Genomic DNA, 13,600 nt, shown 5'->3' with positions numbered 1-13,600 from the left:
GCAGAGGGCCTGTGGTTGGTGTTAATTTCCCTTCCTGTTGTGTGTGTGTGTGTGTGTGTGTGTGTGTGTGTGTGTGTGTGTGTGTGTGTGTGTGTGTGTGTGTGTGTGTGTGTGTGTTGCAACAGCCTGCGTATACTGGATACTTGACAGGACAGCCTGTCGCCTGTCTCCTGTCATTCCCTGATGTCTCTTCAATTAAAGCATAAAAAGCTGTTTTCTTACTAATAAATCGTGGTAACAGAACAAACTTGGTCTGAGAACATTACAACAGTGTAGAGCAAATGGATTTATCAAAAACTAAGTGGTCAGTATTTTAGTCGTGATCCAGATTTGTGATTTCCTGAAAATCTTGAGTGGTTGACTGTGATAAATCTGTCCGTTATTTTTTATTTAGTCCATTAATCAGTTTGTCTATAAAATATAAAAAAGTGAAAAAGTTCACTTCATGATTCAGACTGATATCAGGGTCATATGAGCCTCTCATTAGTGGCCTGTGTTCTGTATCTGTGTGCGAACCAGGAGCAGTGAACCTTCGTCATGTTAATCATAGAAAAAAGCAGATAAGCTGTTATTTCTGTCCATTGCTACTTTTGCTCCAGTTTTTCTGTCACCATTTTTCTGGCTCTGGCTCAGAAATGACGACGTATGTTGAAAAGATAACTGTGGTCATATTCTTTATTTTTCTTTTCCCAATTTTTGTCCAAAAACTAAAGATGTATTAATCTGCCGCCGTTTATGTAACATTTTGCTGAAAACTACACTGCTCAGCTGTCTTAGAAAATTATTTCTGCTTTTTTAAAGATGTTGAAAAGTTTTGCTCTGTTCATGAGCTTCACCGATGTTTGCAGACAGAAATATCCTTTGATCCTGCCGACAAACTTCTCGTTGTTGATTGGCTGTTTTCCCGGCCAGAGAAAAAATTGAGCACTGACCCAAAGAAGAGTTAAGTCATTTAAAAGTCTGGAAACAGTTTGAGTTCTTCTGAAGTTTTTATATTATCTAGAACACACATATTCTTCTAATGATTCCCTACATTTATATTTTAGATTACAGTGTTCCTGGTTTTTGTGAGCTTTTCAGCAGGTGTAAAAATGAATAAAGATTAGTGGAGCAGACTCTCCGAGTCATCTCATTAGATACCCGACCTAAAAATATACTTCATATATTGCAACAAGTTGAAATGAGGATGATTGACTTGATAAGCTGTGGGCGAATGAACAGGCCTTTTCTGTTCAAAGGTGCATTTCTAAACACATTCAGGATGTGAGTATGTTTCCACTTGAGGCAGGGCTGTGACGGCTGACACATCTTATTAGGAGGAATTCAAAGATCCACATATTTCCAACAACAAGACAACAAAAAATGTTTTAAAATGCAAATCGAGTCAAAATAAATGTCAGGTTTTCCACATTTGATTAATTGGTGCTCAGCTCCTTCAATGCTTCAGACCAGTGTAGTGCTCAGTAATTGATCAGGACAGATGTTCAAAAACAAGACACACCCTCACTATGTATCACAGGTACAATGTAATGGAGAAATACATGATGGGACGACAGTGAAATTAAAAAGAAAAAAATCTGCATCTGCTGAAATTGATTATTTATTTAGAATGAATCCCTGTAGTTCCAGTGAAGCCTGTAGATCTGAACTGTTGTTGTAGCTGGTGTGTGTCTGTCAGGTGTGCAGTGTGTTACAGGAAGCAGCTCCACTCTGTCAACCAGCAGTCTGACAACAGACAGATGACACAGCATCTGCTGATGTTTAATTTTACACGCACAAAGAGACGGTTTATGTTTGATTTAATGGCGCACTGACATACGCTCTGTGTTGCAATCAGTCTGCTGTCATTATGGTCTTTATGAGATCTTCTGCAGGAGGCTGAGATACACAGAGAGCTAAAGGTTTATGATAGTAAAAGGTCTCATACTTTACACTTTTCCTGTTTTATTTGAAGTGTTGAGCCATACCAAGATATTTGTGGTTTTAAGAACCAAAAACCATCTCAATGTAGTTTTACATCTCCTCTCTCAGGCTTCTCTCTGGAGCTCTAATGACAACAGGTCGTTGAGCCAATCCTAAGAGAGGGGGCTCTGAACCTCTTTTCTGATTGGCTCACTGTCCAACAAAAATATAGCAGATTTCAGGTAAAAACTCTGATAAACCAAATCCTGCCAGGTTGGATGGTGGGTCCAGGTGGGCACACCATGGGGCATGTCTGAGAGTGGTGACTGCTTTGTTGTGACATCACAAAGTTACAGAAGTCCTAACGGCACTTAAAAACGCTCAGTTTCTAAATAATGGAAGTGTGCATTTCTCTGTGGACTGAGCGCTTTGATACAGTACAAATCACAGTATTAATATAGAACATAAACCTGCTTTAATCAAAGAACACATGGAAATCTAACTTTATACAATGTGGACCTTTAATTTAATTTAATTAGTTAAGTCCAGGGCTGAGAGAAAATGATAAAGTAACTCTGCTAACAATGTGCTACATTACAGAGAAATACAAAGCTGTATTAATGAGCTTTTAGTTATTTCAGTTCTAAGAACTGTGGAAAATGTGTTTAATCAAAGCATCAGCAGCAGACTGGGTCTCTCCACAGCTCTCTCTCCCTCTTTATTTCCTCGCCCTGCTGTTCTCCATCTCTCTCTCTCTCTCTGTCTTTGTTTATGAAACTGAGATGAATCCTCTGCATCTCACAGCTGACAACCTCCCTGCATGAGGCAGCACTTTCTGCTCAGCTCAGAGCGATATCATGCTGCTGTTGACCTGGCAGCTCTCAACCACTGATTTAAGGAGGCAGCTCAAATTTTGAGGTGAAGACCTAATTTATGTTCCCGTCAAACCATGCCTCTCCTTCAATCTTACTCAAATGTCCCAGGTGCAGCTGAGCGGTTCAAACCTTCTTCCTGCACAGATTGTTCATTTGTCTCAAGTCTCAGAGGAAATATCGGCTTCACTCCCAGCAGCCCTCAAGCTCACTTCCGCAACACTCGAGATTGACAAGTTCCTCGGGTGTGCTGGCACACTGCAGGGAGTGTGCTCAGTGGATGATTTAAAGCACACACTGTGGTGTGTGTGGCATCAGGAGTCACTACTGTTATTATATTATTATGGACGATGCACACCTGTCTCATCATTCTCTGAGCTGACAGTGCAGTAACAGTGCAGTCTCTTCTACAGCTTCATTAGGTAAATGCAGCTCTCCAGCAGCATTTTACAGAACCTGAATGCATTTAAGTTTAGCTTTCTACGATGTTTGCATCCATTGGTAGCCTGCGATTCATTTAGTTCAGTTCTTCATTCTTAAAACTGACAATATCTATCACCATCTACTTCGTCCAGCGCCAAAATTCTATCTGAATGGACATATACTGAACAGAAATATTTATATACACACGCACGCACACACACACACACAAACACACAAACACACACACACGTACATATATACACATACATACATTTTTCTTCAGGAAAACCTAGTTTCAGCTTAAATCCTAGTTTATCCAGTCATAAAATTTTATATTAATATTGTGAAATTTTGTCATAACTGCTGTGTGAAATCTTGAATAATGGCTAAAGGGTTTTGTGAGGTCACAGTGACCACCTCTGACCACCAAAATCTAATGTACTGAAATATTGTGTTAACAAGAATGGGACGGACAAATAACCTGAAAACATAATGCCTCAGGCCCTGACTGCCATTACAGAGGCACAATAACAGATCTAAGCCTTTCAATAAACACAAAAGACACACACACACACACACACACGAGATCCTGAGGCCCATTGTCGTGCCAGTCATCTGCCGCCATCGCCTCATGTTGCAGCATCATATACACAATTCCTGGAAACTTAAAAAGGTCTCAGTTCTTGCATGGTCTGCGTCCTCACCACACACGTCACCCATTGAGCTTCCCCATCCCCATTGGGATGCTACAAATCGACATGTACGACGGCGGGATCCACTTCCTGCCAACATCCAGCAACTTCACAGAACCAGTGAAGAGCAGCAGTCCCACAATCAACAACCTGATCAACTCTGTACAAAGCAGATGTGTCGCACCGCATGAGGCAAATTGTGGTCACACCAGATAGTGATTTGGCTGATACCTCAGCCAAAAAAAAAAAAACAAAAATGCACATTTGTCACCCACGTCACACAGCTCAGTGCCTAATAAACACCTTATCCAAAATAAAACTGCACATTTTAAAGTGGCCTTTTATTGCGACCAGCCTGAGGCACACCTGTGCAGTAATCATGCTGTGTAATCATCATCTTGATGTGCCACACCCGTAAAGTGGACAGATGATCTTGGCGAAGGAGAAGTGCTCACTAACACGGATTAATACTTAATCTCAACTCAAAACAGGAGCAAAAAAAACAAGCGTCTTTATATTTTTGCTCAGTGTAGTTGTGTCAATACCTGCAGCTGCAGGATTTGAATCCAAACAAACAAAAAAAAAGTACACCCCATGTTTGCTGCAGCACACAGAAGTGTCCTGTTCCCACTAATTAATTCCCTGTGGGTTTGCACTATTTGTCTGAATTCATTTCAGGAGTCTATTATTGTCGCTGGCGGGAAATGTTCTCTGCACAGACACGCATCAGACATGGAGAGAACAGGCAAACCTCCAGCACTCGATCCACAGAAGAACACATCAACCACTCCTGATGCTTCACACCTCGACAACAGGATACCCAGTTCATGGGATGATACTTATATCTGCACATGGGCTGAGAAGAGTACAGTTTTCTTCCATTACGTTACTTTATTTCTTGATAATGATGTCAAATGAGAATGTATGCATAGGTTTAGTCAACTACAGTCCTGCAGCCCCCAACCACTTGAGAACCAGGTTGAGGGAACACATGCACAAAATTGGTGTATTATGATTTATAAATACTGATTCCTGCAATTCCAGACCAGGTTTTTCAGGCAACTTCTTTACAGGTAGTTATTCTGTTGTGGAGAATCCTGACCCTGGATATACATGTAAACTGGACATTTCAACATTCAAACTTAATTTTCACACCACAGAGTGTTTCTTTTCAAATCAAAAAGGCTGGTAAAGAAAGAAAAACATAAGCATAATCTGGACCTGGGAGAACTTTAGGTTATGTTACCATTGTATTTTTCAAGCAAAAGCAGTTTGGTGTGACTTTGCTCCTGTTGTAGTGTTTGGGAGAAACATTGGTCAGGGTAAAATGGCTGACACTCTTGTTCACCCAATGTGTCAAAGTTCACTTATGTTACTTCTGTAAAAGCAAAAACATAAATTTGGGCTATTTAGTGGTAAATATGCCAACATCTTTCTGATCATTCTGTAACATCACTCTGTGACTGAGTGTTAACTCCTCTTTAAAGAGGTGAACCAGCATCATTTCATGCATATCATGAATAATTTAAGATGATTAGTTTAATAAATCTAAATCAAGACCAGTGATTAGAGGAAGAGACATTTGTTAGTTCAAGATACATTTTTAATCTTCTGCTGCTCAGCTCATTTACAGGTTATAACTATACGAGATGTCAAAATTAATCAGCCTTCAACGCAAAGCTTTCCGCCTTCTCAACAAACAAACTAACGAACAGGGGTAACAGATGTTTGTGTTCTTGGTTTAGAGCTGAAACAATCAATCGATCAGTTGATTGACAGAATTCCTGGTTGAACAAATATGAAGATATCTCATTAGACATCAGCATTTTATGCACTAAATTTATCAGTTCAACAGAAAATATGTTAAAACCTGCATTTGGATTCAATAACCCATGACTATCTGGTACATATCCACTAAGCTTTGGCACAACTCAATGTCCCTAATAATGTGGAGAGTATTTTACTAAAGGATGCACTGACCCATGCTCCCTGACACTCGCTGCTGATGCACAATAATAACCCAACAACACAGAGCGCACAAACTCTGCTGCTGCACCATCTGCTGAAGGAGAAAATATCTGAGCTGTAGACTGGTGGATTTCATCATTTCATTTCTGGAAAGCTAAGTTTCAATGTCAAAACCCAATAAGTCTGGTGATTACACATAATCATGACAAATAGCCTGTTTTTAGGTCGTTGATCTACAAGACTGTGGCATATTTTCACGTAGAGAGCTTCACATGGATTGTAACCACATCTTTGAAAAGCTCTGCTGTTATCTGCATTACAACCATTTACCATCTCCTGTCGGAGTGGCACATTCACAGTTTTTCATGGCGCATTTTAATTGGACTCAGTGGGACACTCTGTCCAGCAGGGACAGGACAAGAGCTATGAATAACAAATCCACATCATTACCATCAGAGAAATAAGTAGATATGGATTAAATTTGGGCACAGCCTGAGGAGACAGTGTGGTCCAGTGGAAAATACAGTTTTGATACTATGGTTGAACATTTGACAACAACTGATTCAGAGAAAGCTTGATTATGCATTTACATTAAAATGTTTGCGTTTCCAACCCCATGAAACTCATCTAAAATCTCTTTCAATGCTTCAAAGAAGAGGATATTGTGATGGAGTCTTAAAAAGGCCAAGTGACACAAATCTATGAGCTTAGACTATGAAATAACAGGTGAATAACACTCATGATGAATTTTTTTTTTTTTTGGGAATAAAAGACCCAACAGTGTCAAATGTTGATTCATTTGTAAAGACTCATTATGGAGTTTGATCATGTCAGTATCACACAGCTTTGGCCAATTAACAGCTCAGCTTTTAGCAAATCATCTGCTCCATCTGTCAGACACATGCAAACACTTAGAGAGAAAATGAATGAATATATTTTCCCCGGCGGGTTTTGTAAGTGCAGCTCTTGAGTCTGTCCTCCTTTTCACCGCATGACGACGTGTCCTCAGACAGCATCAACAGCCAATTCAGTGATATGGAAACCAAGCCAATCTCTGGAGCATCATTAGTGAGAGCAATGGATTAGCAGTGTGACACTTCAGACAAATTATTGCAAAGCGTGGACAATCTGTTACTACTCAAAACCTCTCTGTTTACTTATTGAGTGTGAAGGATGAACATGGAGCTGGGAGTTTTAATGATGCAAAAGTAAATTGGCAGTGATGCTTTTAACTTCTCCGCAGGTAAAGTCTTTTTGTCTACTACACAATAATCTGACCACTGGGATGCATTTAAAACACAAAATCCAGAAGCACAACTAAAGAATTTTAATTCATTTTATCCCAAATAACTATGAAAAGACTGAATTCCACTTCTAACAACCATCATACTCATATTTCTCATATTTCTTATTAAGCATTCAGAATGAGAAGAACATCGTCAGACTTTTCAAACCTAATCATAACAGCTCAACAAGTCTGAAGGGAACAGTGTGCTTAAAACAAAGTGGGTGGACACATGGGGACACAGGCAAACACAAACTAAAACACATTCATCTTTAACAGCACATTGGCTGACGAGCATTTAATGTCAGCATTAAATAGGATCCTACTTATTTCTGTATATAAACACCTTGCTAATGTTGAAATGCTAATGTTAAGTCAACATCATTTGTTATACATACACTCAGGAATACCTGAACATTTCACTTTGTGTGGCCTTCTTTGACATTTATTGCACTTGTTGTATTTGGTTAAACACACTAGATACTGTTACCCGCATCTGGTTTGAAAAGGAGTTAAATTAACTGTAAAAGCTGCAGCCTGTTGCAGAAAAGGAAGTGATGCATCTCATGTGCCCAAAATCCCCACATTCTTCCTATTGGCTCATAGACCTGGGGTCGCCAGATGTGAGGTCTGATGCATTGATTTTAATCCTTGTTTTTTTGTAACTGTCCATCATGGGTCTGACAGTGTTGGATGAGTGCGAAGCTAAATCCCGGTTGTACTCATAACAGAGCTTCTGGTTCATCCATCCTGTGGCTGAAACATCTAGGTTATTTTAGACATGTTTGACGAGTAAAAATATCTGCTGTGACAGATGCCTATAATCAGCCTGTACAACATGTTGAGTAATCACAGCTTAATGTGACCTTGCGTTGTCTCTAGTGTCTGCTAAATGTCTGAGATATAGATGACATGTTTTAATGAGCCTGTAGCTTAGCTCGATGTCAGACTAAGTAAATGCATCTGATTCTCACTATTTCTCTGAGGCATTTAGCTCATTAATTGTAAAAGTAACGGCGGGAGTCTGGGCTGCAGACAGCTGCTTATTAGTGAGAAGACTTTCAAGAGCCAAACTACGACGTCTAATGAATGTGCTGCAGAGAGGGAGGTGATGCTGTGGTGCCTGATTCTGCATCATCTCACTTAACTACACACTTTGCTAAATACTTAGAGCTCAGATTTACATAGACTTATTCATCCTGATGTTTACGTCTCAACCTAAACAACGAAATTGACTTTTTACATGCACAGTAGAAACCAAATCAGATTAAGGCAGGAAAATGAAGAATGTGGTGGCATTCATTATTACTTCAAGACCCATATTTACAGCTGTTTAGCAACCAGACCTGCTAAAGTCAACAGGTTTGTCCAGGAGAATTTTTTTTTAACAAGATTACAAGAATTATTTTGCTCTCTTCCAGTGATTAGTAAACCTGGTTTTAGGGATGTTCGATTGAATTTTGTTTTCCTCACTGAGCCAATGCTCGTTAACTGACAACATTTAAAACATACTATTTAGAATAGCTGAGTGTCTATAAACCATTAAACCATACTAATACACAGGGGTTGAAGTGGACCAGAACAATTCGGGGTGTCTAAACAGAGAGTGAGTCAGACAAGCACAAACACAGAGACAGGAGAGAAGCCCCTCCCGACAAATCAACACAAGGCGATGGTCCTTTTAACTTCACTGGTGCAGAAGAAGCGACGTCCCACTGATCCAGGAAGACATTAAAAGCTCTACGTTATAAACTCATGAGGTTATTCTAAAGATCAGCTCTACGTGTGATTAAAAAGAGCAGAGGAGCAGAACTGCTTCTTGACTGGTGGAGAAATGCACTTCTTGCGAGAACAGCCAGGCTCCTCAAGCAGACCAGGTCTACCTCAGTCCTCAGCAGTGTACAGCTTGTCTACTGGTTTTCATTCAGAGAAAGCTACATGTGGACAGGCTGTGGGGTGGAGCATACCTGCTCACATGGTTCTGATGTCCAAGGTTATGTAACTGTTTAATTGATTGTATTAATTGGTCAAAATCTCATTGTCGGTTAGTGATTAACACTAGCAGGGTTCTCTTACGGCGATGTTTAAGAGATCAGCTTACTGCACAGAGCCATCAATGAATACACCCATCAGGTGTTCAAATGAGAATTAATTTCAAACTGGAGCTGGTTTGAATACTGGCTGGTAACAATGATTAATAATTTGAGCAGCAGGATTATGTGATTACTAATGCAAGCGAGTTTCCAATATTAAAAAACTGATAAACTGATGTTCCAAATATCATGAAATTCACAGCAAAATGAAAACTCTTCTGCTTTATGGTCTGCATATGTGTGTCTGTCTCATGTGCAGCCAAAGAAACAGACAGACCATTAAAAACATTTCATACAACTTGACAAAAACCAGCTAATTAGGATGATGCATGTCTATGAAAATAATGAGGATATTACGTTACACTGTGATGCTTCCCTCTAACACTGTGTGGAAATTAGTTGTTTGGGTCAAACTGGCTCAGGAGGAGCTTGAATCTCTCTGCTGCTGCCGCCACTCCCACATGAACCGTTTTTACAGGATGAAAAAAATTAACCAGCATGAGCACATTTCTGTGACCTTTAAAACTTCCAAGACACACGCTGGGATTATTACCAAGAGCAGCTCAACACACTGCTGAAGAGGAGTGGGAGAGAGGGAGATAATACCGTCTCTGTGAAAACACCTTGCTTAACCCCTCACAGCCAAAAGGGCCATAAGATAATCAGCACAAACGCTTGTTGCTTTTTCATCCGTCTGATTATTTCTATGGGATGTTTCAGAAGCCACTAACTTTTGAAGTTGAACTTTTGAGACCATGGAAGACACATTCCAGTACAGAACCTCTTACACAACAGTCTCTCTTAAGAAATGTTTGTCCAACAACTGGGTGTGGACCCAAAGCTGGGTCTCCAGCATTTCAAAACCAATACCTGAAATATTCCTCTGCGACAAGAAAGTGGTTGTTTTGCAGGAAAATGCAGGCGAACACATAACTAAATCCATGGTTGTGCAGAAAATGCTGTTGTCTGGTAGGTGGATAAATTAACAGCCAGAAAAATGACAACAATTACTTAAAAATCATCTTACATAATACCCTGAAAAAGCTCTTTGGCTGCATAGTGCTAATGAAAGCAGTGTACTACACAGCAAAGTGATGAGGGGCTGCTCTGAAGGCATGAATGAAACTCTTTAAAGTCTTAGCAGTGTGTCAGCATTTCAGCATTATCTGACCATACAGACGAAAGAGGAAGGTGGGGGGTGGGGGGTGGGGGTGGCAGTAGGATACTGCAGAGACAAAGAAGACTGTAAATGCACCATTAAATACTGAGGATGAAGAGCATCTGATGAGCTGACTCCAGGTAGACTGGGTGAGGTTAAAACCGTGTCTACCATTTCTTCCAGATCTTAAATTCAAGATGAACACATTTTAAAGACCAACATTATTAATTCATAATCAATATTTTTTCCAACCAAATGAATGAACCACATGAGTTCCCCAGACATCTGAGGATATTACTCAGATCTTTTTGTTCCTGATTCAGCTGCTGATTTTACTATTTCAGTCCTACGATGATTCACTCTGGTTTTGGTTTTACTCACAATTATCAGAAAATACCCTCTGGTGACTCAGAAGAGGAACTAACACACACTACACACATGCGCACACACAGCCTCTGCCTGTTCATGCCCACTGACTGCACACAAAAATGAATTAATCTCCAAATACACACAGAGCACACAGTACTATGTTTGCAGTGAGGTAGTTTTGTGTCACTATTGATTATTTTAGTGTGGAATCAGTGGGACTTTAAAGTCACAAAATGCCACTAATGTTTCAGCTGTAGGTTTGCTGAATAATGCCAGTCATTCCTCTGTTATCTGATATTTGTAAGCTTTCTAGACAGGCTGATTTGGTTAAACTTTTTTAACTGCCGTGGCAAGTAATTATTGGTGCAACATTTCAAAAGATGGAGGGAACTTCTAACTGTGACAAACTGAAGTGGAATTGTAAAATTATATTCCTTGGCTGGATAGAAAATTATGGCACCTTCTCATCATGTTGGGAGTTCCTGTAATTTACCAGTTTTCACTTTTAAGTCAGAATTACCACTGGGAAACTAAGGGATTTTTTTATGAATGTTCCAATACATCCAACTTGGCTTAAAATAATACAAAAGTGACTGAAAGATGAAACAAGCCAAGGTGCTTTGCTTGAAGTAATTAAAGGCTACTTTGCATTTGGACATGTCTGTGTGCTGCTTGTTAAACAGCAACACCAGTGGGAAAACATACTTAATGGCATGCAGGCAGCACATGAAGAAGCAGATATGATACTGAGGCTCCCAACCACAGATGCTAGAGATGCTGTGGTACCACACTGTGTTTAGGAAGAGCTGTGCAATTCCTTAACTAAAAAAATAAATATGCAAGTTATAAAAGATGTTGGACCACCATTGCAGCAAGTGCTGATATATCAGCCTATATCAGCTGTAGTGAAAACAACAAACAGGTTTGTTCCTCTTGCAAATGCTAATGTAGCACTGGCAGTTTGGCCCCACCTCACCTGAGCCAGTTTGTACTGGTGTATTTTTAACACTCTTAAAAGCTGAATTCAATAACCTAAATGGGATACAAGCTCAAGGGTTCGATATTGTATAAAGTAAGATTTCTATGTGTTGTTTGATTATAAAATCAGGTCTAGGTTCTGTATTTATACTGTGATGGTATCAAAGCGCTCAGTCCGCAGTGAAATGCACACAGCCTGTATTCAGAAACTGAGCCCTTAAAACGAGTCAGGACTGTAACTTTGTGATATCACCACAAAGCAGTCACAACCACACCTTAAGCCCTGCCCGCCTGGACCCACCATCCAACCTTGCAGGATTTGGTTTCTTTAAATGTTTACCTATATTTTTATTTAATCACTCAGAAAACAGTCCGCCAATCAGAAGACAGACGCAGAGTTTTTGGTTCTTAAAACCACAAATATATCTTGGTATGGATCAACACTTCAAATAAAACACAGGCAAAGTGTAAAAGATGGGCACATAAAGTCTATAAGTCAAATCCCAACAGAAGGATTTGATCTTGTAGAAGGTGACACACCTTTTTCACTGTTGTTGCAGTTCACACAGGGGCCACTTGATGTTATCCAAGTGCATCATGTTACAGACAGTACCTTTAAATATCAACCAATCAACTAGTGAGGAGCACCTGGTTTTCCCCCTTTGAAAACACTTCATTCAGGTGTGGCCAATTACAAGTCTTTGAGGCCCAACAGTCTGCAGGACAGACTCCACATCAGTCCATTAAGTGGAGAGGAAGAATCCCTCTGTGAATCACTTGCTGAGGCGATATGGCTATTAATTACCTTTAGTCAATCATCTGCACTTCAGCTATAACGCATATCAATATCAGTCAACATGGAGGGGAAATAATCGGTGCACGACCTGCACATATAACCGGTGACCTCCCGTTCAGTCTCAGAGCTTCTTATGGAAGCTGTTCCCTTTGACCTGCGAAGTTTCTCTCTTACCTTGAGCGATGGCTATGGACTCGAAACTCTGCAGCTCCTTCAGTAAACACGTCCTCTCCTTGGGCTGGAGGCGGTAAATAAACTCTTTGGCTCTCTTGGGGGAGTTGAGCGGCTCATTCGGCTCGTTTCTCCCATGTGTGCCCATCCAGCAGCTCGGCGTGTGTCGCCCTAACGCCGGCAACCTCGGCGCCACCAGCAGTACCGCCGGTTGTGCCTGTTTCAGTCCCGAGGGTAACTTCTGTAAGGTCGGTCGGAGAGCTCTCTGTAGCCAAAGCTTAAGCATTGTGACAAAAAATTAAGAAGTAGTCCGCTCTGTAAAATGTAAAACCTGCTTTTCTTGACGGTTATTTGGGCGCCGACCTCTGCCAACGTCTCCCCCGCTCAGACTACGACTGGCGCTCCGGCAGAAGTTGAGTCTTACTCGGTCCTTCCTAGCTAGATTCGTCCCTCAGCGGGAAAGAAACCGACGAGTTTTAACGACCGTTTCTCTAAAACTCGGGTTAACTTCCAAACAGCCGAACATATCCTCTCTCCGTGCCGTGCGCCGCCCAAACTGTCTCATGATCTTTAAGACTCGGCGGTCAGGAGTTTGGCATATTAACTTCAAGCTAAAGCTGAGCAACCAGGCAGCGTCAAGTCAGGCGGAATACAAAGCCAATTTCCGGCGGGGGGTTTTCAAAATAAAACGTGCCGCTTCACTGACCTAAAAAGTGAGTTCAGCAGTGGTGGATGAATTATTTAATTACGTGGCCTGATTAACCCCCTAGGGGCCCTTGTTAATGCAATGTTGATGGGGCCCCTATTGACCCCAGATAAACAAGTTATACACTGTGTATGACCATTGTAACTGGAGTGTCATACACAGTGTGGGAACTTTGAGTTTTACATA

At 40.7% G+C, this 13,600-nt stretch overlaps 1 protein-coding gene across 1 annotated transcript in view; it reads right to left on the bottom strand.

The window, feature by feature from the left end:
* tmem65 (transmembrane protein 65) overlaps positions 1-13,342 on the bottom strand; it is a 34,484-nt gene extending 21,142 nt beyond the window's left edge. Inside the window, exon 1 of the mRNA XM_056399100.1 lies at positions 12,712-13,342. Within this exon, the coding sequence (XP_056255075.1) occupies positions 12,712-12,994 (283 nt within the window). The 5' untranslated portion in view covers positions 12,995-13,342. The remainder of the gene's footprint in view (positions 1-12,711) is intronic.
* Between the last annotated feature and the right edge of the window lie 258 nt (positions 13,343-13,600).

Source organism: Seriola aureovittata, chromosome 16, assembly GCF_021018895.1.
Source record: "Seriola aureovittata isolate HTS-2021-v1 ecotype China chromosome 16, ASM2101889v1, whole genome shotgun sequence".
In the NCBI taxonomy this organism is placed as follows: Eukaryota; Metazoa; Chordata; class Actinopteri; order Carangiformes; family Carangidae; genus Seriola; species Seriola aureovittata.
Note: the sequence above shows the minus strand (reverse complement) of the source record. Positions and strands in the feature narration are given on the sequence as shown.